This window comes from Microplitis mediator, chromosome 7, assembly GCF_029852145.1.
Source record: "Microplitis mediator isolate UGA2020A chromosome 7, iyMicMedi2.1, whole genome shotgun sequence".
Classification (NCBI taxonomy): Eukaryota; Metazoa; Arthropoda; class Insecta; order Hymenoptera; family Braconidae; genus Microplitis; species Microplitis mediator.
Genome location: NC_079975.1, coordinates 2,510,367 through 2,537,460, shown reverse-complemented (window position 1 = coordinate 2,537,460; position 27,094 = coordinate 2,510,367). Strand labels below are relative to the sequence as shown.

The following is a 27,094-nucleotide window of genomic DNA, read 5'->3' as shown; positions in this document are numbered from 1 at the left end:
CAGACACAAAAAAACTAAAAGTTATTAATAAATAGAGTAAATAATTTAAAAATTAATGTTTATAAAAAACGCGCTTATTAATTTCAAAATTTTTTTAATGCGCATTTTTTAAAAATTCTATTTTATTAATTATTTGCTCTATTTATTAATAATTTTAAACTTGTCTGTCTGCTACATTCACACTCATGATACTGAAGTTAACCGACGTCTAATTTTTTGATTTTTTTTTTAACAATAAATTCTAAAAAAAAAATATTTGAAAAAACTGCACCTGTAGTTTTTTAAATTTTCTACCCATGCATTTTTTTAGTTTTCCTTTTTTCGTAATTGATTTGCCGAAAAAAAAATCCGAAAATTACTAATCGTCTGCTAACTTCAGTATCATCCTGAAGTCAGCCGACGTCTAATAATTTTTTGATTTTTTTTTAAACAATAAATTCTAAAAAAAAAAATATTTGAAAAAATTGCACCCGTAGTTTTTTGAATTTTCTACCCATGCATTTTTTTAGTTTTCCTTTTTTCGTAATTGATTTGCCGAAAAAAAAATCCGAAAATTACTAATTTTTTGCTAACTTCAGTATCATCCTGAAGTCAGCCGACGATGATAGTAAAGTTAGTAGACATTTGAAAATTAAAAATTTTTTTTTAACAGATAAATAATGAAAAAAAAATATTTCTAAAAAAATGCACGTCAGAAATTTCATAAACTATACGAGCAATTTTTCAAAATATTTTTTTTGATACTTATTTTTTGTTAAAAAAAATTCAAAAATTTTTAAATGTCTGCTAACTTTATCGTCATCAGCCGTCGTATAATAATTATTCGATTTTTTTTTAAACAATAAATTCTAAAAAAAAAAATATTTGAAAAAATTGCACCCGTAGTTTTTTGAATTTTCTACCCATGAATTTTTTTAGTTTTCCTTTTTTCGTAATTGATTTGCCGAAAAAAAAATCCGAAAATTACCAATCGTCTGCTAACTCAAGATCATTTATTTTTAATTTAATTTGATGAATCATGTCATTGATTTATCATCATACATATATATGTATTAGATATCTAGTCTGTTGTAATAATCAAGTAAAGCTAAAGGCCAACTAAAAGTAGTTCCTGGACAACCAGACCTAGAGCTAGAGCCAGACCTAGAGTCCGATCTAGAGATAGACCTAGAGCTAGAGTTTTCTGGGAGCAAAGAGCAGATTCAAAAAATATATAATATATATATATATATAAAATCAGGCAATACTTGGTTGAGGGTTCTGGGTTCTAGTGCTGCTGATGCGCAGTGGGTTTGCGCAGGGACTACTTTCTGTCGCTAGACTCTGTTAGATGATTGGAGGATAGGCGATAGTTGATGGTGTCGTGAGTCGTGTGGCCGTTGCTTAACTACTCAACTACTACGTCTTTCCGTTGCCACATTAACAGTTGGCCATGGTGGCCATTATCAACTGATAATAAATATATAAATAATATTTTCTCGATAAATATATACGGCAATATATTTGCTGGCATCATCACATCAGTTCTAGATAAGTTTTGTTGAAGACTGAGTTTATTACGAGGTGAGTAGTGAAGTTGCGTTGGATTTAAAGGATAATAATAATAATATATTAAATAAATATCAATTGTATGTAATGGAGATTGAGTTTAGTTGGGAGAATTGAAGTCAGGAGAAAAAACAGACTAGTATCGAAAACTGCAGCAGCAGCATCGCCGTCTTTTATTCCCAGTCGACAGTCGACCATTTTGTGGGACGGTTTGATCGATAACGCGTCGACGTTTTTTTTAGTTAACAAATATATAAATTTATAATTAATATCGCAATAAGTGTTGCCGTTATGATATATATATCTGTTGATTTACTGGATATTTATTTGTAATTATCTGGTTGATGTCAAGGAACCTTTGATACTTTTTAGTTCGATAATATATGAAATGTAGATATATGTAGATGTAGACATATCTACTGAGAGCTGATACTTGATTGAGCTTAACCGGTACCGGTTCTGTTGTATTTGTTTTGAGGCCCGAGGATTTATAAAAAGGAAAAATACGATATTTGGATTTGTGCAGCATTACAGATTAGGTTGTTGCTGGAGACTTGCCCATGGATTCGATGGATCCACGTCTGGTGGGCCAGGCCCTCAATTACCACGGTCAGCAATTGCAAAAAGTTTGGGAAGGCGAACGCAATGAAAATGAACTTGCGATGCTCAATCTTAAAGACCCGAGCTTTGAAATTTATCAGCAAAGACAAAAAACTCTCAGGTATTTTCAAATTTTTATTATAATTTTTTTAGTGTGAATGCAGCAGACATCAGACGAATTTACAATTATAAATAATTAATAAAAGTAAATTTTTAAAAAATTCACTTATTAATTTCAAAATTTTCTAAATGCGCATATTTTTAAAATTTAATTTTATTTATTATTTACTCTATTTATTAATAATTTTAAATTTGTCGGATGTCTGCTGCATTCACACTCATAATTTTTTGGTTAAGAGACGCAGTACCCGATCATTCATACATTTATACATCTATATTTACTAAATTTTAATATATATATACATAGATACAGTTAGCAGACGATTAAAAATTTTTGGATTTTTTTTTCACCAAATCAATTACAAAAAACCAAAAACTAAAAAAATGCACATGTAGAAAATTTAAAAAACTACAGGTGCAATTTTTTCAAAATTTTTTTTTATAATTTATTGTTTTAAAAAAAAATAAAAAAATTATTAAACGTCGGCTACTTCAGAATCATGATAAAAAAATACATGGAGTGATCAGGTACTAGTTCCCTGATTGGATACTAGGTTTTTTATCTTGAATGTAAAATTTAATATCCTTCTATATTGTGCATTTAATTTTTTTACGCCGCAGCTTTGGGGACAGAGGAAAGAGACTTAAACTTCAACAATTTATTGCTAAAAAAGCTGATACTCTTTATGACAAATCAAATTTAGAAAGAAGTGTTGAACCGGTAAAGCAAGAACTCGGTGATGAAGGTACAGCTGGATTTTAAATCTTCATTACTTAATTATTTATCAATTTAAATAAATAAATAAATTAATAAATAATCCGAAATTCTGTTACAGAATTTTATGCAACGATGCCGGGACTTGATTCGTTTGTCACCATGGAAAAATCCCAACGCATCAAGAATTTTCTAGAAGTACGACCGCATTTTAAAATTTATTACTAAAGATTATCCGAAGTTTCGCATTCTAATTTGTTATCTTTTTTTTTATTGCAGAGTTTAGTAACAGGGGACGTTATTTTTGCACAAGTTATGGGCAAGAGTGCCACCGGATTGTTATTAAAAGTTCTATGTAATTGCAGCGATTGCCCAAGAGTTGTTACTGATTTAGGCATAAAGGTATTGATAATAATCCGGATATTAATTCCAGATGGCGATCAACTTTTAAATTTCAGCTGATAAATTTCGGTCATTTTCCTAGAAAATGATAAGAAATTTTACCCATCGGAATTTTGATCGCCACTTGATTTGTTATCTTGTAGCGGCTGATTGATTGATAAAAATAATTACAGGCGCTGATATTAAATACGGCAACAGTACCGGCCGTTGACAAGAAAGGTGTAACAAGGGGTTACATGGCCAATGACCTGGTCTGCGTGGTTGTGAGCGAGGTTAACGTTGATGCTGAGCGTATCGTTGCTGTTATGAATGTTGCCCCTCGCGAAGGTCAAGCTCCGCACCCACCAATGGGTCTTATACATTCAGAAGATTTACCCGAGGCATACAAGTAAGTTTAATCAATTAAATCTACACAGACTGACGACTGTTTGACACCATGTCCAGTTTTAAAATTACTGTAACCATCACGTCGTTTAAATATTTTTATGTGCTAAATTTATCACCATAGTAAAACAATAGTCAATTTTTTATAGTTTAAATTGTTTGCTATAAATAAAGTAACTATTAATCAAGGATTAAACAGTAAAATAAGATAATAAATAATCAAGGGATCATGTGATACTAACGATTTGTCAGTAAATCAGATTGTTTGATGTCTCTGATGTTTTTATGAATCCAGGTGGCAGGCAATCGGTATAACATAGACAAAAAATATGTTAATAGTTGATTACGATGATGAGTTTATCGTTTATTCATATATATAAATATATAAAAAGGTTAAGACAATGAGTTGAATTTTTCGATTGAAAGTTTGTTGATAATCACGGCTGTGTTATGCACACACCTCTACTACCTACACGCAACACATTGTTGTTATCAACGTTTGTGACTTAAATATTGCCAAAGCACCAGCCGATACTTGTTTAAAACCACAGACTTGAGTTGAACAATCCTATGAGATTTTATTTCCAGTATATACTAATATATATATTTAAAAATATATATATATATACATAGATTATGATATGACGTCGCGCCTGTCTGGCGTTACTATGATTCAATTGTCAACACGGTAGGTATAAAATACTTGCACAGTTGTTTGGTCTCTGCACATAATTACCTATTGTTTTATTTTTTATTTTTACTTGATTACACTGTAAAAAATCGGGAGTGAATTCGGATTTTATTTGAATCCGAATTCGCTCGGAGTTTCGGAGTTTTTTTAAAAAATCGAGTCTGGATTTTATTTAAATTCGCATTCTGATTCGGAGTTTTTATATTGAAAGAAACTCCCGTTGGAGTTCAAAATAAATTAGTCTTCCGGTCTGTATTTACTCCGGATTTAATGCGCGTTCACTCAAAAAATTTTTTACAGTATAATAAATTTGAATATTTATTTATTTTTCCATACTGAGCAAAAAAATTCCTAGACAAGAATTTATTTTAAAAAATTCTTGATAGAAAATCTGATTTTTATTTTTATTATTTTTTGTGTTGTGGATTTTTTTTTTTTTAATGGTAATAAAAAAATTTTTAGTGAATTTTTGAAGTAAAATATTTTTGGTAAAAGCATTTTTTGGCTCAGTAATATTTAAAAATGATTTTTGTTCGAGAGACCAATCAACGAAAAGTTTCAACACCTTAACGGTTATTATATATAAATTTTTTTTTTTTTATTTCAATTGTTAATTGATAGAGATTTAACCGCTTTTGCAATAATTAATGACTCATTTAAACTTACAGCATTGACAAAAATATAAAATATTATAAATGATGTTGACAATACCAATAATGAGCTATTTTTGTTGATCAACTTGGGGATGTAAAGCTCAGGCAATTTATTTTATTGCACCAAACAAAATTATTTATGTCTGTGTATACATATTTATGTTGGTGTATATATTTATTATATAAAAAATAGTAAATTATCATATAAAAAAAAGTAATATAATTAATAATAGAGCACATCGATAGGCTGTGTGCGTTGTATTGACAAGTGAATTGTAGAATAACATAAAAAAAACTCTATATATATTTTAAGAAATATATTTCGTCTTATAAACTAAAGGTGAGAGACGAGTTCAATAAATAATGAGGTTGTTTATCTAACGTAGGCTAAGAAAATTATTATAATGTTTTATTTGATTCAATTAAATGGAAGCTAAGATATTTTTTGAGAGTAAACTCAAGGCTAAGGCAGAGGTTTGTCTTGTGTTGTTTATTTTTGACGCGAGCCTGTCGGTTCGTCGTCCGGGGACCCAGTGCATTTAATAATGAGTCGTACAGCGGCCCATAGCAAGCCACCTTTAACTTTATTTACATCTGGCTTTGTCACGTAGGAAAGCGATGGACAACAAAGGACAGAGTTATGAAACAATCTTGGAGAAAAGTACTGGCTTCAACAATCCCAACAACATTAAATATCTTTGCGACTTGATGGGTCTTGGACGGGAACACTATTCTTTAATGGTGGGCTTGAGGTGAATATCAATTCCAAAAACCAATCAATGGTTTAAAAAAAAAAAAAGAAAAAAAATAAACAAAAGAGATACCATTTCAAGCTCATCGATAGTGACTTGTCTGATTTTTATTTCTGTCTTGTGGTTACAGAGAACGATTTCCGCCAAATGAGTATGCCAATGAGTTGAGACAGACCCAAGCTAGCAAGTGGGCATTCAAGAGCGTGGCCGAGGGAATTGATCACTTTAAAGCTGGACGACATACTGAAGCCTTTCAGTGTCTCAACAAAGCACTTACTGTCGATCCCAAGAACGTCGAGGGTCTTGTTGCGCGAGGTGCCTTGTAAGTATTTTTTTTTTCTATTAAATAGTTTTTGGACATGGGTTTAATTTTTTTTATTTCGTAGGTATGCTAACAGCGGAAGCTTCAAAAAAGCTATTGAAGATTTCGAGACAGCTCTCAAGCTCAATCACACCCACGCTAATGCCCGCAAATATATGGCGGAGACTCTGGTCGCGCTGGGACGAAGTTATGAGGATGAGAAGAAGTACGAGGACGCGCAGAAGGCCTATGAAAATTGTCTGGCCATCGCTCCGATGCACGAAGAGGCGAGAAATTCTATTGAGTATATAAAAACTAAAACTGCTGGCACGACTGGGTCAACGTTTAATACTTTGGAGCCGTTCAAAACTTTTGAGGGCGAAGCTGAACAGCCGGATGGTAAAAAGGACAAAAAGAAACGTAAGAAAGAGCGAAAGTCGCGGTCTAAGAAACGGGCGAGATGGAGCTCGAGTTCAAGTTCTTCATCCAGTGGGTCCTCGAGCTCCTCGAGCTCGGACTCTAGCAGCTCCTCGTCTTCCGGTAGCTCTGGTAGATCAGCATCGCGGTCGCCAGGCAGGAAAAGGAAACACAAGAAAGATCATCGCGGGTCACTGTCGCCGCTGAGCAAACGCATGGCTCAGTACAATAATCCGCCGGCTGCTTCAACTGGCAGCGGCTCTCATGATCCTCTGAGTGCGCAGAATTACACGGGAAATTCCCGCGATAAAATGGACGATTACGAAGTTAAAGTACGTAAATTTCTTGAACAGACTAAAGATGACAGTGACTATGAAGATAAAGTAAGTTCACTTTTAGTTAAATAATTATTATTTTTTTATGATGATTTTAAATTTTAATTGGTTCTATTTTTTTTTATTGACAGGTAAGAAAGTTTTTGGAAGAAACAGCTCGTTGGAAGCGTGAAAAAGAAAAGGAAAAGAAACATTCCGAGACAGATAAATTGAAGAAGAAAAAAAAGAAAGAAAAGAAGGGAAAGGATAAAGACAAGGAGGACAAAAAAACACGCAAGAAGAAAAAGAAGGAGGAGAGAAAGAAACGTAGGAATAAGGATAAGCTTGAGCGTGATTTAGAAGCGTTGAAAAAATCGTCGTTGCCCGATTTGGAACAACTTGAGTCGAAACTGAGCGCTTATTACGCAAAAGTCGAAAAAGAAACAGCCGTTTTGAAAAAGTGAGTATTTTAAAACCAACACCGACTTACGCAACTGTCACACTATTCTCCCTACTCTTTCTCTTAACACATCTTCAATAATTTCTTGCATTTTTTAATTAATCTCGCACCGTGATGAGTTTTACCGTAACTATTTTTATAGATTGTTTGCTGCTTTGTGTTGAAAAAAAAAACGAAAGTTGTAAATTGTTTAGAAAATACGTAAATTTTTTCTTGTATTTTGTTTCTCTTATCATCCTACTCTAGGTATTACGCACAGTATAATGAAATGCCTCATTCCCCTCTTAGTAATGCGGATAAACTTGCCGAGAGCTCACGCCGAGAGGAAGAACTCCGTAGAGAAAAAGACCGGGACCGTGAAGATGGTGCCAAAGCATACCACGAACGTGATCCGAGGGTTCCGATGACTTCTCAGCAGCGCAAAGGTTAATAACATAACAATATTTTATTTATTCATTATTTATTACTCATTTTTATTTCCGTTTCCTTTTACTTTTACTTTTTTAGTTTTTTTTTTAAATTTTAACGTATGTCTTTATTTTTTTCTCGTTATCTGTCCAAACTCATAAATATCACCAATTAAAATCCATAATAAATTTACAATAAATAGGCACATACAACGATTACCTTGCAGAGGTTCAACGGAAGCCTCTACCAGATCTGTTTGATCAAGACTCACAGATGATGCACTCAGAACCGAAGCTTCCGACTTTAGATACCGCAGCACTCAATGCTAAATGGAAAGCGGCCCAGGCTGCGCGTCAGAAAGAGTCATCGCATTCGGTTGGTAAGTGGCAAGATCTCCATCCCATGGACAAAAAGAACTCGGCGCACATCGAGAGTGATGATAACCGGGATTTGGATGAAAAACTCCAGCGTTCTGCTGTCGACAAGTCATTCAATGTACGGAAACAGATGCAACGCGAGTTGCAGGACAAACGTTCAAGCCAGTCTATTATTTCTCCGCCGATGTCTGGGTCAAAAGATCCTATACAGAAACAAGCCCCTGTCAAATATCCCACACCTCAGCCTCAAAATAAATTCCAGTCCTACAAGGATAATTCGATGGTATCCCAGCAGTCATCTAACAGTAAGTTCAGTTCAAATTTGGGCGGCAAATTTCAACCTATTGGTCAGAGCCATCCGCCAGAACCGCCGCATCCGCCCTCGACGAAGCTTCAAAAAGGCCCGCGGACAGATTCAGACAGCGAGGATGACCATCACAACAGACAGCCAAAAAGGCGCGCGGGTTCACGTGGACCGATGGCTAAACGATTGAGCCGCGAACGTCCGATGAGACGATCGCACAGTCGCTCAAGATCACGAAGCAGCTCCAGCGGTTCGCGCTCCAGATCACCACGTCGCTCACGCTCGAGGTCATACTCTAACCGTCGCTCTGGAAGCTACGAGAGGAAGTACAGTCGCTCCCCATCAGGAACATACAGCAGATCGCGATCGAGGTCAAGATCAAGGTCTTACTCGCGAAGCCGCAGTCGCAGCAGGTCCAATGACCGTGGGTACTACAGAAAACGTCAGTTCCGACCCTACAATAACAACCGGGGCACTTATTACAAACCCCGTTTCCAAAACTTCAATAATCAAAATCACCGCGGAGGACCGGGTAATTTCCAAAATCGAAACCGATTTTACAACAACAATCAGCACAACAGATTCAACAACAGGAATCGCGGTTACAATAATCGTCTGAATAACCGCGGACGTGGGAACGGCAACAACAACAATCGCGGCAGATTCTTCCACAACAAACCTGGATACCGCGACTTCAGAGACAGACGGGACTTCCGCGATCGTAGAGGAAGTTCACGAGACAGATACAGCGACCGCAGCTACTCGCCCGACCCCATGAGAAAAGTTGACGAAGCCAAGGAAAAAATAAACAAAATGCTGGAGAATCACGAGGATAACCACGAAGATCAGGGCAATGCGCCTCCGCCACCTCCACCCCCATCCAGCAAGAGACACGACGGGCCTTTGAGTGAAGGAGAAGAACGGGACGATGATGATTACGAGCGTTGGGACACTGCTGGTGCTGGCGACAACGCCAATAAGGTTGGTTAGTTCAACTATAATCTCTCTGCGTAATATTTATTCTTCTTCACAAAGCGCTTACTCTTGATGATGATCGCGATGATGATTACCGGCAATTGATCGTGATGAAGAGAGAAGAGAGAATCCAACTTAATCTCGTTTGTTGTTAGAAGGTGAAGGTGAAAAAGGAGGAGAAGCTAGAGTATCAGGAGATACGGAAAGAGGATTCGCCACTCGAGGGAAAGGATCACTTTATTGAGCGTATGAAGCAGCGCAGTAAGAATGTTTTGATCAAACGCGAAGCCGCTGCTCGAGTTTGGTAGAAATTTTATTGTTTTAAATTCAGTCAAGTGCAAGTACAAGCTCACCGACCCTACAACTACGCCTACTTTTAATTCTTCTTACTCTCTTCATTACCTTTCGATCAACTGCTGCTATTGTCACCGGTAGTTTTAATTAATATATTGCAGTCGGAGTTATTCAAATCATTATACATTTTATATATACATACACATGTATATATATTATTATTCAATAATTAATTAAGTATATATATACCCATATATACCATTCTTTTCTTGTTTTTTATTAGATTTTCTTAGTGGGAAAATAGTTTGATAACTTTTGATGATCATGATGGTTCTGTATCTTAATCAAATTTTTTTCTTTTTTTTTAATTACGATCATCACATTCTTAAAAAAAATTCATATTTAAATTTTTCATGCCATTATATTTGTAACGTTTGGCCTAATTTATTAATCGTTATAATTTCCTTTTATTTAAAGCGATAAAATAGACGTTTCCGTAACAATCGTGACGTACTCAAAAAAACCGACGTCTCTGTAAAATGTTCTTTAAATTAGTAACTGTGTAATTTCTTCATTTCCAATGGTAAATAACACTTATATAAATATATATATATATATTAATAAAAAAAAAATAAAGAAAAAAAAACACACATGTAAATCTTGAAATGGAAAATATACAAATTCCTCAATGAAATTATAACTTATCTATTGTTTTTTGTTGTTGTAGATTAATAGATATTTAAATTTAAGTGACTGATAATTATAATTATTTAATTTCATTCTTCAGAACTTTAAGTCTCAGAGATTATCAGAGAGTTATTGCAGGAAAAAATAAATCCTTTGAATTAATCGCTAACCAGTTTAGTATCTTTCGAGTTTGTTTTCGTACAACACAAATTATTTTAATTGTATCTATTATCTGTAATATAAATGCCAGCAAGTGCAGCGATTGTTTCACTTTAAAATAAACTTGCCACGATGAAGTTGCTCGTGCTGGTGGTATTTTTGCAACTGTTAGAGATAAAATGTCAGTGCGATCAGGACAACGATGTCTCTGTCGACTTGAGCTCTCAAGGTACTAAATTTTTATTTACTTAAAATAACTATTTGTTGCTAAATAACTGATGATTGTAGAAGCGAACTCGTCTGGAGATTCATCTGTCGAGTGTAATGAGCATGCGTTTGAGGAAGTTAGTCCTTGTAATGCTAATCCATATTGTCAGAGAACGTGCGAAAATCACACCGAGGATCCAGACGCTTTTCCGCTCCCCTGTCCACGTTCTAGATCATGCATACGGGGCTGCGTCTGCAAAAAGGACTACGTCAGATCTGAATTGCATGGGCCCTGTGTCCATTTTACCAGATGTCCTCGTGTTAGACACTAATTTGTTCTTTTTTTTTTATTTCTGCCTTACGCCGACTAAAAAACCAATTTATATATCATATTATATATCAATATTGATTTTATAATAAATGCCAGTTTATTAATCAATTAAATATTTTATATTTGTCAGTACCTTGGGTTAATAATTTTTAATTTTATTTTCGCGCCTGTTTTCTAGGTTGCGTTTGACTGCATTAAAGTTCCGCTGACTGATGACAAAAAAATAAATTATTGACTTGAAGGAAATTAAAATTAAAAGTTTGATAATTAATTTACATTCACTACGATATTAATTTTTTATCAAGTTGTAATTAATTACTTGTGTTAATGAGTAATTGTCTAGGTAGCAATTGGTGATTAATTCTATGAGAAGAAAAGAAGAATTTGAATTTCAGTTTTCAAATTTCGCGCCGTTAGAAATAGTGATGCGCGCGCCGCATATTGGCGGCTTGTCTTCATCACCACTTCAATTCGTATATCGGTTGCGTCGGTTGTGTCTAGTCCAATAGTTCTCTAAATAATAGAATTTTTAATCGTAATTACGATAATTATATGCAGTGACAACAGTCAGTCCATTGTTAATATCCTAGTGTTAATTTTTCATAAGAACTAAAATTATTTGTCGCGATAAATTATTCGAGTTAAGTATAAATGTGCAGTCGAGAGAATGCTGGTCTGCTTGGAAGGTGAGTACTCTGAACTTGGCCCCATTTTATTTGAATATCAATTTAATATTTTATATTTATCAGTACCTTCGGTTAATTCGTAATTTTATTATTTTCGCGGCATTTTTCAAAGTTGAGTTCAACTGTATTAAAATTCCGCTGACTGATCACAAAAAATAAATTATTCACATTTATTCGAAAATTAAAATTAAAAAATTCGATAATTAATTCTCATTCGCTATAATATTAATTTTATTTAATTTTTTATTAAGTTTTAATAAATTACTTGCGTCAACGAGTAATTAGTCGAAGTAACTATTGATGATTAATTCCATGACGAGCAAAAAAAATTTTAATTTCAGTTTTTAAATTTCGCGCCGTTACTGCTGGCGCCGCGCGTTGAAATTACTAACTAGTAAATTTAAAAAATAGTGATGCGCGCGCAGCCTATTGGCGGTTTGTCTTCATCAGTTTACTTCAATTCGTATCTCAGTTGTGTTTAGTCCAACAGTTCTCTAAATAATTGACTTTGTTATTCGTAATTCCGGTAATTATATGCAGTGACATCAGTTACAGTCCATTGTTAATATCGTAGTGTTAATTGTCCATAAAAATTGAAATTATTCGAGTGATATAAATATAAATGTCCAGTCAAGTGAATGCTGATCTGCTTGCAAGGTGAGTACTCTGAATTTCGCTCCATTTTATTTGAATATCAACTCAGCACCGAATAAATATTCAAAATAATTATTTTTGGATACTGATTAATGAGCTGTGCGTTATATATTTTAAATGAAAAAATTTTTAATATGCCGAGATGATGATGCTGCCTGTTGTTGGTATTTATTCATCCGTGTCATTTTAATCTTTATGAAAAAGAGAATAAAAATGGAGGATCCATCAAAAGATTTTTGTTTGAATTCACATTTGGTCATTGAAATCTAAAAAAAAAGGCCTCGGCTGTTGAAAAAGATCAACACACGGCTCCCGGAGCATTTCAATCGCTCATAGTCTCTCTTTGCCGCTTTTTTCACGTCTACGCCACAAAGCTCGCTATTGTTTCACTTCTTTTGCACAACTCCCGGGCAATGTTTCTCAGATGCGTAGCTAGGAAAGCTGCTAAGGCGAAAACCCGGTGCTTTAATTGTATGGATGTATGAGGTATGAGGCCACAGAAGCTCGAGGGGGTGCGCGGTCTGCTACATGATCAAGACCAAAGGAACAGAACCAAACAATCCCTTTTTTGTGGTATTGAGCACTCAAGCTCCCCCACTCTCATCTATTCTATCACATCCTTTTGTTGGTATTTGTAGTCCAGTAGTTGGGTTTCTATTTATTTTATTCTTAATTGTAAGTATAGACTCCGTACTTGGGCTGGGCAAGATGAGTTGTGAAAATATTTTTGATTCCACTCTACCAGGGTTGAGTCCTAGATCTTGATGGATACGGATCAGAAAATTTCTATTACGACAATGAAAATGATAAAGATTTGGTTAATTAGCAGACTAATTTAAGTTATACTCGAAAATTTAATTTTTTAAATTTACCTGAGTCGGAATCTAAGGCAACTTGGAACCTAAATGATCATTGAGAACCTACACTGGACTTTTTAGGACATAATCATTAAAAAAAAGCTTGAAATGGACCTACTTTTCTTATGGAGGCATGAATTAGACTACATTAGCCATAAATCGTGAATCGAACGTACCTAGGCTTGACAGAAGGAAGGAATACTACAAAGTGGTAAAATTTTAAAACTCGCGGACTACTGGAGAATTGATGCGAGTGATCCAGTCATCTCTCCAGTAGGCTAATGACACCCAAGGGTAGATTGGGTCCAACAAGCAGCCTGGGACTAACAGAGGGTCAATTTAAAAAATTCTGAGCTCGTTCGTTTCGCGATATATGTCTTTGTAGGTCTAACTCATGCTCTTGTACACTGTAAAAAGAGCGGTGTTAAAAATGGACTCGTTTTAACTCCGCCCGGTGTAAAAATGAAATTACACCGGTGTAGGAGGAGTAATACACCGGTGTTAAAAATACCGGTGTTAAATCAGGTTAATCGGTGTAAAAGCGGAGTAAAACCGGTGTAAAAGCGGGGTAACAGAACACTGGTCTAGAATATTTACACCGGTGGCGGCGTTATTTTAACACCGGTACAGAATATTTACACCAGTGGCGGCGTTATTTTCTCACCGCTTTCGGGGGTAAATTTAACACCGATAATTTTAACACCTACACCGTTTGGACTTACCCCGGTGATTTTTTACAGGGTAAGTCTAAGTTGGTTCATTCCAATCTTTTACAATGACCATGTCCTACAAAGTCTATGGAAGGTTTTCAATGGTCATTTAGGTTCAAAGTATCCCTTAGATTTCGACTCGAAATACCCAGGATTTTTTCACATCGGAGTTAAATTTCATTGGAGTATCGATCTGGAGTATCGACTAACATTGGAGTTAAAAATTTAATATTAAAAATGAAAGAGTAGTTTCCGGGAGTCCTCTGTTGTCAAAAGACGAACTCGTGTTACGGTTATTGACCTTGTCAATGCAAAAGGAACTGAAGAAGATATTTTTAATAATATCTTGGTGCTCAAAGAGCTTGTAGACATCGGGGATTTTTAATGTTGCCCAGGGGGTTAGCTGGTTTTACCCATTTTTTTTTTTATTTTTCTGTTTTCATTATAAAATATTCTGAATACCAGTAAAAGTAAATAGAAAGAGCCGAGTTTTGGTTTAACTGGTGAATGGGAGTAAACTTTTGAAAGGTCATGAAAGACACACGGCGAACAAATCAAAGTGATTTTCACGATGATAGAAATGGGAGGGGGAGATATCAATAGTGATGAGCAGTAGGAGGAGGACGATGAGCATGTCCTCTGAGTTTCTATTGATAAACTCTCTTTATATACGATCTGTGCTTTGAGCCGGTGGTAGTTGACGGTGGATATTGATAATATTGAAGAGTCCTGAATGCCGGGTGACTTCTCAATACGACAATACACCCAGCCGGTGATTAATGGACTTCCGACGACTTTTATTATCAAAGTAAGATGTCGAGAGCCCAGTAGAAGGTTAAGGACTCGCTCCTCTCGACCGATTTTCAATCTCTTTCTAATAAATCTGTGTCGCTATACATATTTAATTCTATTTTTTATTTATTTTACTTTCGATAGCAAAACCTTATGAATGTACACCGTCTTGAGTCGGTGCAACAATAGCAAGTTTTGGTATAGAAAGAGAATCAGGCCGGAGTTGGTTTCCTTTGTAATCTGACGAGGCTTTGTACCGATTATCTGCATACGTTGGTGAGTAAGGCTTTCGAGTAGATTCGCCGGCACGGTATTTTAGCCCCTTACCTTCCTCCATATATATATTATCTATACATATAGTTGTGTGCGCTAGTAGTAGCACTTCTCCTTCATCTCCATCGTCATCATCTCCGCCGCAAGAGGCTATACAGGAGACGCTACTGTGCTCTATATTATACAACTTATATCCATTGAAAGATTTGCTTTGAAAGTTCTTGCACAGTTGAGCGTAATCCCGCTTGCTCTGCAGCCTTTCCTCAAACTTAAATTTATTTCCTCTAACCACCACTCCAAGCGATTTCGTTCATAATCCAGCCATACTTATTAACTTATTACCTGAGCTGCGGCCTGACGATCATTTTATAGAGTCATTATTATTTATTGTTTTAAGGCCATGGAGTCATAGCTCCTTGCGACCCTCCAAAATACATTACAATTAATGTTAATTAACAAAAGTAGTGTAATACAGATACTAGTAGGGGAAGGAAGGGCAAAAGGGGGTACTTAAGGAAATACCAAGTTTTCGAGGACTCAAATACGCTAAATCTTTTTTTTTTTTAATGATATTCAAAGTAAATAGAAAAAATTTTCAGTTACCGTTGAAAAAAAAAATTTTTCATTTTTGCGGGCAAAATGGGGTACCCCCTAAAAAAAGTAAAAAAAAAAATTTCTGGATTTTAAACGAATTTGATTAAGTTGAATTTTTTTTTAAGTAATTTACATGAAGAAAAATTATATTTTACATGTTTATTGGAGACAAAAGAAGAAAACAAATTTTTAATAGTTTTTATCATAAAACAAACGTCATTAATATTTTTCAACTGACAATTGATTTTTGAAAAAGTTTATCAAAAAAAATTCAAAGTAACGCTTAATTATATTTACCGAAGTGATTTTGGAATGTTTAAAAACCATTGAAAATATTAAATTTTTTTTATCAAATTTTGGGGGTACCCCGTTTTGCCTACCCTACCCCCTTCCCCTAATACATTATACATATGATACATATAATACATACATCAGTACATCACTCCATCATCAAATAGACAATTTCATTAGTGATTTTGACCAAATCACGCATTCTCTTCGCTCAACAAGAACTCAAAACACACTTTACGGAAAGTAAGAAAAGACGGTTGTGAAGTGCAGTATGAAGGTAATCGATTCCATATTCTAATCGCACTTACTAAAAAAGATTTGTCATACTTGGTGCTGTGGCAACCCGGTACAACAAGCAAATCATTCCGTTCATCTCCCCTGCGCGGCCTATACTCACATATTTGCAAATAATCGCCATTATAGTCATTGCATTGGATTATCAATGATACCGACACGTCTGACCGTTCGTTACTAGAATTGGCAAATAACTATCAGGGATTGGTGGTGACAAGTCTGTGGTAGGACGCAGAAGGCAAATGTGTATCCGCGAAGTGACTGAATGGGTTAATATACTTTGAACCCGGGGGGTAGTCGTGAGAGAATTCGAGAGTAACGCAAAGCTGATGCACCGGGAGGGATATCCGGAGGGTGTAATAGGAAGCAAAGGAAGGGACAGAGAGAGTGAGTGAGAGGAAAGAGGGAACAGTGGGCTGTCCACGGGCGCAACTCGCTCAATTCGCTAGCTCGCTCGTTCGCCAGCAGCGTCATCATAAGACCTCTTTGTTCCCCGACAATTTCAGCGGCATTGTCACCGTCAACAATGTCCACTTGACATTCTCTTTCTTTGTTCCACGCATTGTTAACTCTATCCTCAGCTCGGTCTTTCAATCATAAAGCTCATCGTAGACTGGGTATACCTACACGACTTTGTCAACTCACTTTTCATATCTCTTCTACTTCTGCTCCTATCCCTACTCTTGCTTCTATTCTGCTCCTACTCCTACTCCTCTTTTTGCATCTTAATAACTGACCTTTTATCTTATTCTTAACGTCTCAAGAGACTTAACATACATCCAAACTCGAGAGTATAATATACTTCTTCAAAATGCTACGTTTATTTTATTTTATTTTTAATCCAACGGTTTACGGATTACTTTTTTAACAAAAGGTCAATTATTTTTCAAAATAACCGCGCCCGAGCAGCTAAATTACAATAATTATCAATAACAATGCCAATAAATTTAACTGATATTTGTTAGTACGGACACAATCGAGAATATCTTGATGTACTAAAAGTTACTCTCTAACAAAACTTTTATAGTATCTCCATACCAACATCCAACAGCCCATTGTCCGACAGTTACGACTACGTCTATGTCCTTCTTCGACGCTTTGTTACTACCCGTTCATTGTTTTAATCGCGCTCGTGTGCTTCCAGCTCTGCCTCATCGTCGTAACATCAACGCATTGTTTTCTCATTGTTGCTGTGCTGAGTTTCTGATTCCCCTAAGAAACTAGGTCTCACTATAGTGCTAGCAACTACAAGAATAACAAATAAAATAAGAATAAGCTCTTACGTAATACACTAGCTTTATCAACTCAACATTCTTACGTCCTTACTGCTAAACCTCACTCGTAAAAAGTTTAACCAGTCATTTAAATTGATGAATTAAAAACCGCAGATCTGTGGATAGATCGTTTTTAAAGCGCAGATGAAAATTGCGTCTAGTCCTTGAGAAAAATTTTTTCAATACATTTTTTTTGTCGCGTTTTTATTGCCAGGCCCGGACAGGGAGGATGGCGTCTATGCATTTTTTTTTAAGAGTGGCCCGTAACTTTGCTCCTGTTGGGAATAACCCATCACAATATAAACGTTTTTCGTTCATTATGATGTCCTCTAGTAGGAAACACCCAAAAAAGACCTAAGAAAAATAAATTTTTTTGAGTTCAGATCCATATCAGGATAAATTAGGATCAATTGAGATCAATTAGGATGACACTTCCCATGTCTTCCTATGAAGAGTGGCCCGTAACTTCGCTCCTGTTGGGAATAACTCATCATAATATAAACGTTTTTTGTTCATTATGATATCCTCTAGTGGAAAAAGCCCTTTAAAGTCCTCAGAAAAATTTATTTTCCGAGTTCAGACCCATATGAGGGTGGTTGGACATGGGTGGAGATGGATAGAGATGGGTGTAGATGATTCTTTATGAAGAGTTGCCCGTAACTTTGCTCCTGTTGGGAATAACTCCATACAATATAAATGTTTTTTGTTCATTATGATGTCCTCTAGTAGAAGAAACTAAAAAATGGCCTACGAAAAATATTATTGTTGAGTTCAGACCTATTTGCAAATGGAGGAATATGGGTGAAGATGCCTCTGTCTATGCTCTCTAAAACTAAATAAGTGAAAATTTCACTAATTGAAATAGTGATCTTAAAATTCACTACAAAATTAGTGATTTTGAATTAGATTCACTAATTCATTAGTGATTCCCCGGATTCTACAATGATTACTAGTGGCGCCTCGCTTAAAGACTTTTTATTCTATCGTTGAATTATCAAATTCAGGGCAAAATTAATTACGATAATTTTTAAATACAACTGAACAGTATTAATTCAAGTAAGTTAATTAAATAAAACCTAATTTAGTTGCTAAATAATACATCTTGTTATTTTTTAATAGCTTTATATTTTTACTCCAACTTTTTTTACCGAACCTGAATCAAAACCATCATTGACAATAGATTCAGGTTATGAGTTATAATTATGATATAAATATTTACCGTATGAAAGTAATTTTAATTGTTAATTTAGTCGATCAAGTTGCTAAAAAAATTTTATAATCAATTACAAATAATAATCATAATAATAATAATATTTTGATACAATATTATTAGCAACGATACAATATTTTTCCAAATAAATCCTCGTCAACAAGTGAATTAGTACATTTTTGACTAATTCAATCAGTGAAATTTTCACTAATTCTATATGTTGTTTTTTTTACTAATTCAAAAAGTGAATAGTCACTAATTCATAGTCGTATACTTTGGACAATTTAGATTAGTGAATATTCACAAGTAATTAGTGGTTTTTCACTAATTTAGTTTTAGAGAGTAGAAGATGCGATGCGGCTATAAACTTTTTCATCATAAATGTATGTACGTAGATTTTATTGGTAAAAGAAAAATATCTGAAAGGAAGAGGGCAAGGGAGAGTCAGGTCAATGCGTTATATTCGTCTCGACAATGCCGTCATTTCAACGTATTGTGTCAGGTCTTCGTACCGAGAATTTGCGGCGAATGTATGCTCTCTAAAACTAAATTAGTGAAAAACCACTAATTACTTGTGAATATTCACTAATCTAAATTGTCCAAAGTATACGACTATGAATTAGTGACTATTCACTTTTTGAATTAGTAAAAAAAACAACATATAGAATTAGTGAAAATTTCACTGATTGAATTAGTCAAAAATGTACTAATTCACTTGTTGACGAGGATTTATTTGGAAAAATATTGTATCGTTGCTAATAATATTGTATCAAAATATTATTATTATTATGATTATTATTTGTAATTGATTATAAAATTTTTTTAGCAACTTGATCGACTAAATTAACAATTAAAATTACTTTCATACGGTAAATATTTATATCATAATTATAACTCATAACCTGAATCTATTGTCAATGATGGTTTTGATTCAGGTTCGGTAAAAAAAGTTGGAGTAAAAATATAAAGCTATTAAAAAATAACAAGATGTATTATTTAGCAACTAAATTAGGTTTTATTTAATTAACTTACTTGAATTAATACTGTTCAGTTGTATTTAAAAATTATCGTAATTAATTTTGCCCTGAATTTGATAATTCAACGATAGAATAAAAAGTCTTTAAGCGAGGCGCCACTAGTAATCATTGTAGAATCCGGGGAATCACTAATGAATTAGTGAATCTAATTCAAAATCACTAATTTTGTAGTGAATTTTAAGATCACTATTTCAATTAGTGAAATTTTCACTTATTTAGTTTTAGAGAGTATCGATAACGTTCCGAATATTATGCATACAAGTTTTAAAAAAATAAAAAGTCGTTATCAAGTTGTCGAGTGCCGATGGAGTCCATCAATGCGCGACATTAATGAGCATTGAAAAAAATTATCAAGCGTTTGGTTAACAATTTCGAGTGCCGGGAGTCAGGGCCGAGGATTGAGTGGTGAGGGGGAAGATTTAATAACTGAAGGAAAGGTCAGAAAAGCAACTTGCTGAGGGAAATAGAGTGGGAGGGAGAGAAGAAGGTAAAACAGAGTAGTATACGTAAGCAGATTTAATTAGCATGGACTGATGGTAGCCCTCGAGGGATGTAACTCAGGGTGAGCAGTGCGGGGGACGATCGAAACGAGGGAAAAGGGGGCAGTTGGAGCGTTAAAGTTAAATGACGGTTGCCGGCTGGTTATTCTTCCCGACAACTGATGCTTGATAATCTGCGAAACCCCCGCTACACCCCACAGCCTCTCAATTCTGCTCGATAGTTGGCTCCCTGCGCGCGGACCAATTCTCTCAATGGAACAACTCAGCCACGTTCCAACCAGCTTAATTGTAGTTCCTTGCGCCGCTACTACTGTACTCTCTCTCGCAACCAGTTTTTATTTTATTTTTATTTTATATTCTTTTCTTTACTTCTGATTCGACGATTCCTATGGAATCACCGTCCAACTACTACTCATGTATACGGATTCTTCCATTTTAATTGATACACATACACCCGCTTGCCGTACACTACGACCAATCATTTTTTTTTTAAATTTCCTTTTATTACAATTACTATTGTGTCCGATACTTTGTTCATTGGTTTAAATACCAATTATTTTATTTAAATAATACCGTACTTTTGAATATTGGATCCAGCTTTCAGTACACATGTTATTGAAGTTGAATTTAAAAAACTTTACTCCAAAAAAAATGAGTTACTAATTTCGACAGTTTAAAATTTTTTTTTTAATCTATAGACGCTAACAAAAAGCACTGAACAGTGAAAATAAAAACTGATTGATCTAGTAGAATTGCAGTAATTTATTTTTAAAAACCAGTAGATTGAAACCGGGAAAATAAATCACTGAAAAAATTTAAAAAAATTCAGATTCATTTCGAGAGTACATTACATATTTATATATATATATACATATCTAAAATATCTACATATCCTACATACTCTTGCAGCTTACTTACATCTAGCAAAGCCTTTCCTTCGCAATTTCGTCGCCACATTTGCCTTTGTCTCGCGACAACAATGCACTGGCACTGTCATGATGACGTAAAAATGTGCGGTTGCTGTCATTTTTCTTTTTTTTTTCTTCTTTATGTATTCATCTCCCTCGACAACACTTTCTTCTCTCTTTCATTGAAATACATATGCAGCCATTTGTCTATAGACGCGGATTATTTGAATATTTGATGTATGTCAAAAAATGAAAACAAACTATTAATTAATTGATGAGCGCGGCGGCGGGTGTCGAGCGATTCGCGGGCAGATAGACAACAGGCTGATGAGATTGGAGCAGAGACGATAGAAAATAAAAATATAATTTAAAAGCTGGGAAAGGTGTTATAGCTCACGGGGCGCGGAGGAATATTGTGCCCGCGGAATTTCGTCGGATGCGCGGAACAATGAGGATGCAAATGATCGGCCGAAGATCGATGCGGCGCGCGTGCGATCAGAATTTCCGTGCCACAGAACGAGTAGAACCGGTAGACAAAAGAGGCTGCCGACGCCTCGATGACAATGCCGGCTTTCCATTACGTATGCAGGTATGGCTCTTTCAAATTCGTCGCATTCTGCTGCTCCGTCTTTCCGCTCTCAAGTTACTGTCCTACCTTAATATTTATTTATATATCTATATATATACTTATAATTACTTCGTCATTTTTCATCTCAGAGGTCATCGCTGCGCTGCCAATGCAGTGCGGAACTAATTTCAAATTAGGGCGCTTCTGTTCTTCAAAGAATCTCTGGGGTAGACCCGCTAGTTTCAAATTGATCAGTAATTTTTTATCAGCTTATTTTTTCCGCAATGGAAATATAAATAATGAAATAAAGTTGGACGTTGGGAAGGGGTTGGAAAGATACGGTACCTGTAGAAAGGACAGAATCTAAACTGCACAATAGCTGGTAATATTGAATGTTGAATAAGAGAGTTGTGATGTCGCGACGAGTTCAATGAATGCAATATTCAATGCAATAATAATTATAAATTGGTGTCTTTCATCCTACATCAGATATACAAATATGTATAACGAACCTGCCAATACTCTGTGTTTTTATATGGATTTTTTACATCATTCTCTCTGTCCATCTAAATAAATCTCTCATAAACTTTTTTTCATTCAGTTAAATCGATATTGCAATTTATTAATAAAATTTTCTGGACCCAGCATGGTGTGGATAAAAAAAATTTATACATATTTTAATAATAATATCAAGATATATATTCATATAAATTTTTATTAAATAGTGGGATGTCAAGTAAAGTAGCAGGTAGTCTGCGAGTATGGAAATCGGTAATAGAGCACAAGTACAACAGAGTTCCCGGGCCCTAGGGCAGTTGCCATCTTAATAAAGTTGTTTTCCGTTTAATTAGAATCCCAGGTTGATCCTCTCGCTATTCTCTCTTAGGTCTTAGGATTATAAGCCTTAGTCCCGCGCGATATTAAGACGCCGGTGTCTTAACGACCCTCACCGTCTCTTCATGCCCCCCATCTCCACGTATATTAACCCTCTAAAGGAGCCTTTACTCCTCATGTAAACTTGAGTCATGCTCTAGAGCTCGTACCTCACCCTCAACACCTTACCCCATACCTTCAAAAGCCTCATATATATTAAATTTAAAAATACTTGATATTTTATTGGGGTGTATAAATTTTTCCCATAGTCACTTTGGAAAGCAAGCTGCTCTTTTTATTTATTTTCCCTTCGTCGAGGTAAAAGAGCATATGGCTGTGGGAACTTGATCTTCACATGTGGGCAGATTCGGGTTAATTGATCCAAGTATTTATTGTCTCAACTGTCCCGTCACAATTATTTATATTAAACTCTTATCTGCTCAGCGACTCGCAATTACAGCAGCTCGTATGAAATTTAAGGCGAATAATTAAACGGGACTTCCTTTTGAGACGACATCGGGCGGTCAAGTTGTTAATCGCAGCTTCCGGCGACGCCTGTACCCTTTTTGCATCAAACATCTTCGCCACTTGATTCAATAAAATTTATACGATTATTGTCTCGGGTTTCACCGTCGACAATGCGGATAGCGTAATTGTATAAATCTATTATCATTAATAAATTTATATTTATTACTTCATTGTGCTGATGTGATTTATTGGAATTAACGTACAGCAATGACGGTAAAGAGCAATAATAATAATATTATTATTGTTGTTGTTATTTAAATGTTATTGTATAAAAAATAAAACAATAGTTGTGTGTGGGATGTTTAAAATTTAGCTCTGATAAGAGGGAGAGAATACATAACTGAACCCTAGGGGTGGGGAACCGCGCAGCCGGAAAGATGGCGTGTAGCTGGGGAACGTGATGCGCCGATCAGTCTCTCGCCGCGCGTTGTTCGACTCTGTACTCGCAGACTTACATTCTCTATATTTATGTTAATTCATTTATTATCATCACTCCTACACATAAATATTTTTAGTTTACCTTTTTGTTCTTTTATTTTTTACAAAAGTCCATTTTTGGTGAGAAAATTTTGTGCTCCAATTAAGTGCAATTTTTTTTTTTTTTTTTTTCCAGTTCTAAGCAAACACGTGTAGTGCAATAACGTTACTGATATGAATCATGCATAATTACTGACGTGTCCGACAGTTGAATGGAAAAAAAAATTGATTGTTTTTATTGGACTGAAGATTTTATTTTTGTTCTTGTTCGCGATTGATGGAATATATAAATAATTATTATTTATATGTAGATATATAAATATATATACGAGTGGCTGTTAGTTGTCAACCCGTGTGTGTGAGTGTGCGAGAGTGAGTGTGATTGCCAATGGCAATGATTTAGCGCGAGTTGACATATAGTATTTACAGTACAGGGATCCGCGGTTGCACGTGACGTGCACTGACACGCGGACAATGAAATTGAATTTTTGGTTTTGAATCTAGTGCGTTATGTGCAATGCTAAAATATAGTATACATCTCTTTTAATTTTTATATCGCGATCTCATGATGCTTACTATCAGAGAGTACTCTGGTTGGTTGGATGTGTGTGCTTGTGTGTATGTGTGTGTGTGATGTGTCATGTGATATATATATTATATATATATGCAGTGTAAAGTGGACCCTGTGATTACCAAGTTCTAGCGACGTTCGGCAGTTGACAGAGTGGACGTGACTTGTAGTGCGGAGTTGCCGAGATGAAGAGTATCATGAAGAGTATTACCGGTCCAGTACCAGTCCAGTATTTACATAATTCCCTGAAGAGACCGCCAGACAAATCATCAATCGGTGAGTGCATTTTTAGTATTTTTATTATTCATATTTATTCATCATATCAACCTGGAGGCGTTAAAAATAATAAAAATTACGAGGAATGGGTCGAAAATTGTGAGGAGATATTTAAATTTTTTAAAAAGCTGTCAGGTGTCCATGGAAGATTTTACCAATAGAATATGTAAGTATGAGCGGATAAAGAAGTTAAGAATAGTTAATCTATATGAGGCTTGAAAATGACGAAAGAGGGGGAAACAAATATGAAAGCGAGTAAAAAAATAAGCCAGGGGCCGGTGGGGGGGCGAAAGATAAAAAGCCAGCAGATCTCCATTCTACGCAGGTTCCAATTGTTTCGGCCAGGCATACTTTTATTTATTTTCCTTTGGGTGCGCTTTTCTGCCACCATCCTTTCTCTCTTGCTTATATTCTCAGTCTCCTTTATCTTCGCTCCGACTCCGACTCCGACTCCGACTCTAACTCTGTCCTTGTTTCTTTTTTTCTCTTTATCATTTACCTTTTTATTTAGTTTTTTTTCTTTTTTTAAATAAACATTGCGTCAAAAGTAGTATTGAACAAACAGCGTTAATTCCACGTGCTTCATGCTGAATACATCGTTTCCAAATAGAGCCATTTCTATAGTGACAATGAGGCTTTTGATTTCGTATTTGAAATACGCGTTTGAATCGCGCCTCCACCCTATCCATACACTCATTCACTCGTGCACATATATATACATACATATCTATAGATATAGATACATACATATTTATATGGAGCGAGAAAGAGTTAATACATCTATATATATACTCATATACATATATATATACAGATATAGATGTAGATAATAAAGTAAGTTATCCCCGAGTTATCTCCCAGCCCATTTATCCAGGGAGTTTATTCGGTAACTACCGATTCGCCCAAAACCACGATTCGTTGGTAGTAAGGCAAGGTGCACGAGTTGTTCCAGCAGCCCTCAACACATTGTGTGGAGTGAGAGACGTCAAAAGAACAAGAGGAAGAGGGTAGAAAGAGCGAGGCTGGTGAAAGCTGGGAGGTACACCCCCACCCTGTCCTCCACTGCTGAGCTCGTTCAAGGGTGGCTCTTGCACGCTTTCCGGGAACAAATTGTCCCGCGGGACAAAACCATACTCCCTGTCTCTCTTCCTCGTGTTTAGATTTGTATATATATTACTGTATACTCATGTACACTCTTTTGTACATGTTCGTGGGTGATAATGCGAGTTTGAGTAGTGAAATGTACCCCATCGCGCTTTCAACACTCCCCTTTACTCCTGTATATGTAATACTATATGTATTGTACTTTACCCGTACATTTGTAGCCTGTTGGTTTTATCATCAGTCAATACTTCGGAACGATCTAGAGCCCGATTGCGGAGTGTCCTGCTGCTGTTACTCATCAAAATCTTGACGATGTATGTTTGGGAAAGTCTTGATGCGACAGCATATAAACCAAAAGAGAAATGAATAAGGAGAGACCGATGAGAGCTTCCTTTTTCCTCTTTTCACTGCGCTATATCTGTCTGAGTATACCATAGACCCGGTAGCTCTCATACTACTCTTCGCAGGAGTTTGAAATATTTCCAAGGATCTAGCGAGTTTATTAAGGCTATTCATGGCGCGCCTCTGAGACAGCATTGTGGATACAATTTAGTCTTATTCATCTCGACGTTGGACGTCTAAATATTTTTAACCTCAGTCTTTTTTAATACCGAACTCTTTTCATCTCCCTCCCGACCACCCCCAGCCATTGTTGGCCCAAGCAAATTTTTATTCTCCGGACATTTGCTTTTCATTTTAAAAAACACCATCGGCGGCTGTCGTTTTATCCAGAAATTTATATGTAATTTAAAAAATTTTCAAAACAGTCCTTTGGATAATTTCCGGTTTTACATTACCGATGCCCCGGATTCTTCGACGAGACAAATGAAATTTTCTCTCAGTGGCATTGTCACCCGAATAACGTATTATGTTAAGCAAGAAATTTTTTCATTGACATCTTCCTTTTTCACCATTTTCCGTGGGCTTCCCTCTACACTCAACTCCCTCTTGTGATGCCGGCTGATCGAACCCTGACTAGTTGACTGGCGACATTCCTCTATCATCCCTAGTTTTTTTACTTTTTTTCGTATTTTATACAATCAAAAGAATTCTATCTTCGGCAACAATACCGCGAGAAGCTTGAAAGCCAGCTCGATGATAGCTTTGTGCCTCATCCCTTTCTTCGGTGCGCTACAGACTCCGGCTCAAGATGTTAACGTGGATGTAAAGCCCACAGAGCTGGAGGATACATGGGTAAGAATTGCACGAGGTCAATATTTATTTGTAATATTACATGCATGTAGACATTGTGACAAGTGTATTATTGCAGATGAATTATATCTTCTGTCGACTCTTGTGCGAGGACGTGTCTTTTGAATTATTTGTTATTATTATTACTATTATTATTTTTTGGTGTACTTAGAGTGAAGTTGAAATCCCAGTAGCAGAGAGCAGTAGCAACAGCAATAGCACCAGCACTCTGAGTCACTCTCTCGTCAGGTTGCATTGTTTACAGAGTGATGAGTCTTCACACTGGCGAGTGCGTTTCTCCTCTCTCATTCATCTCTCCACCTCACT

The 27,094-nt window shown here is 35.6% G+C and overlaps 3 protein-coding genes across 14 annotated transcripts in view; all 3 read left to right on the top strand.

Moving 5' to 3' along the window:
- Positions 1–1,347: 1,347 nt before the first annotated feature.
- On the top strand, positions 1,348–10,409 carry LOC130671517 (tetratricopeptide repeat protein 14 homolog). 9 transcript variants are annotated; one of them, XM_057475446.1, is made up of 13 exons: positions 1,348–1,563; positions 2,075–2,269; positions 2,890–3,014; positions 3,105–3,181; positions 3,263–3,385; positions 3,559–3,773; positions 5,725–5,865; positions 5,996–6,187; positions 6,252–6,966; positions 7,050–7,357; positions 7,604–7,782; positions 7,968–9,427; positions 9,577–10,409. In XM_057475446.1, the coding sequence occupies exons 2-13, from the start codon at positions 2,109–2,111 to the stop codon at positions 9,727–9,729; spliced, it is 3,849 nt and encodes a 1,282-aa protein (XP_057331429.1). In that variant the 5' UTR covers positions 1,348–1,563; positions 2,075–2,108; the 3' UTR covers positions 9,730–10,409. The 9 variants fall into 9 exon arrangements, with proteins under 9 accessions (XP_057331429.1, XP_057331430.1, XP_057331435.1 ...); XM_057475447.1 differs by having other exon boundaries at positions 1,642–2,269; XM_057475452.1 differs by lacking the exon at positions 1,348–1,563 and having other exon boundaries at positions 1,584–2,269; positions 10,193–10,409.
- A 141-nt stretch (positions 10,410–10,550) lies between these two features.
- Positions 10,551–11,222, top strand: LOC130671528 (uncharacterized). Its single transcript, XM_057475473.1, has 2 exons — positions 10,551–10,790; positions 10,850–11,222. The coding sequence occupies exons 1-2, from the start codon at positions 10,694–10,696 to the stop codon at positions 11,098–11,100; spliced, it is 348 nt and encodes a 115-aa protein (XP_057331456.1). The 5' UTR covers positions 10,551–10,693; the 3' UTR covers positions 11,101–11,222.
- A 1,047-nt stretch (positions 11,223–12,269) lies between these two features.
- Positions 12,270–27,094, top strand: part of LOC130671830 (transcription factor Sox-2-like) — a 193,229-nt gene continuing 178,404 nt past the window's right edge. For 2 of the 4 annotated variants that reach the window (XR_008990587.1, XR_008990586.1), the window contains exon 1: positions 23,584–24,472. The gene's annotated coding sequence lies outside the window, so the exon portion shown is untranslated. Of the gene's footprint in view, positions 12,443–23,583; positions 24,473–27,094 lie in introns of those variants that run through there. The other 2 variants (XR_008990588.1, XR_008990589.1) reach the window with 2 other exon arrangements.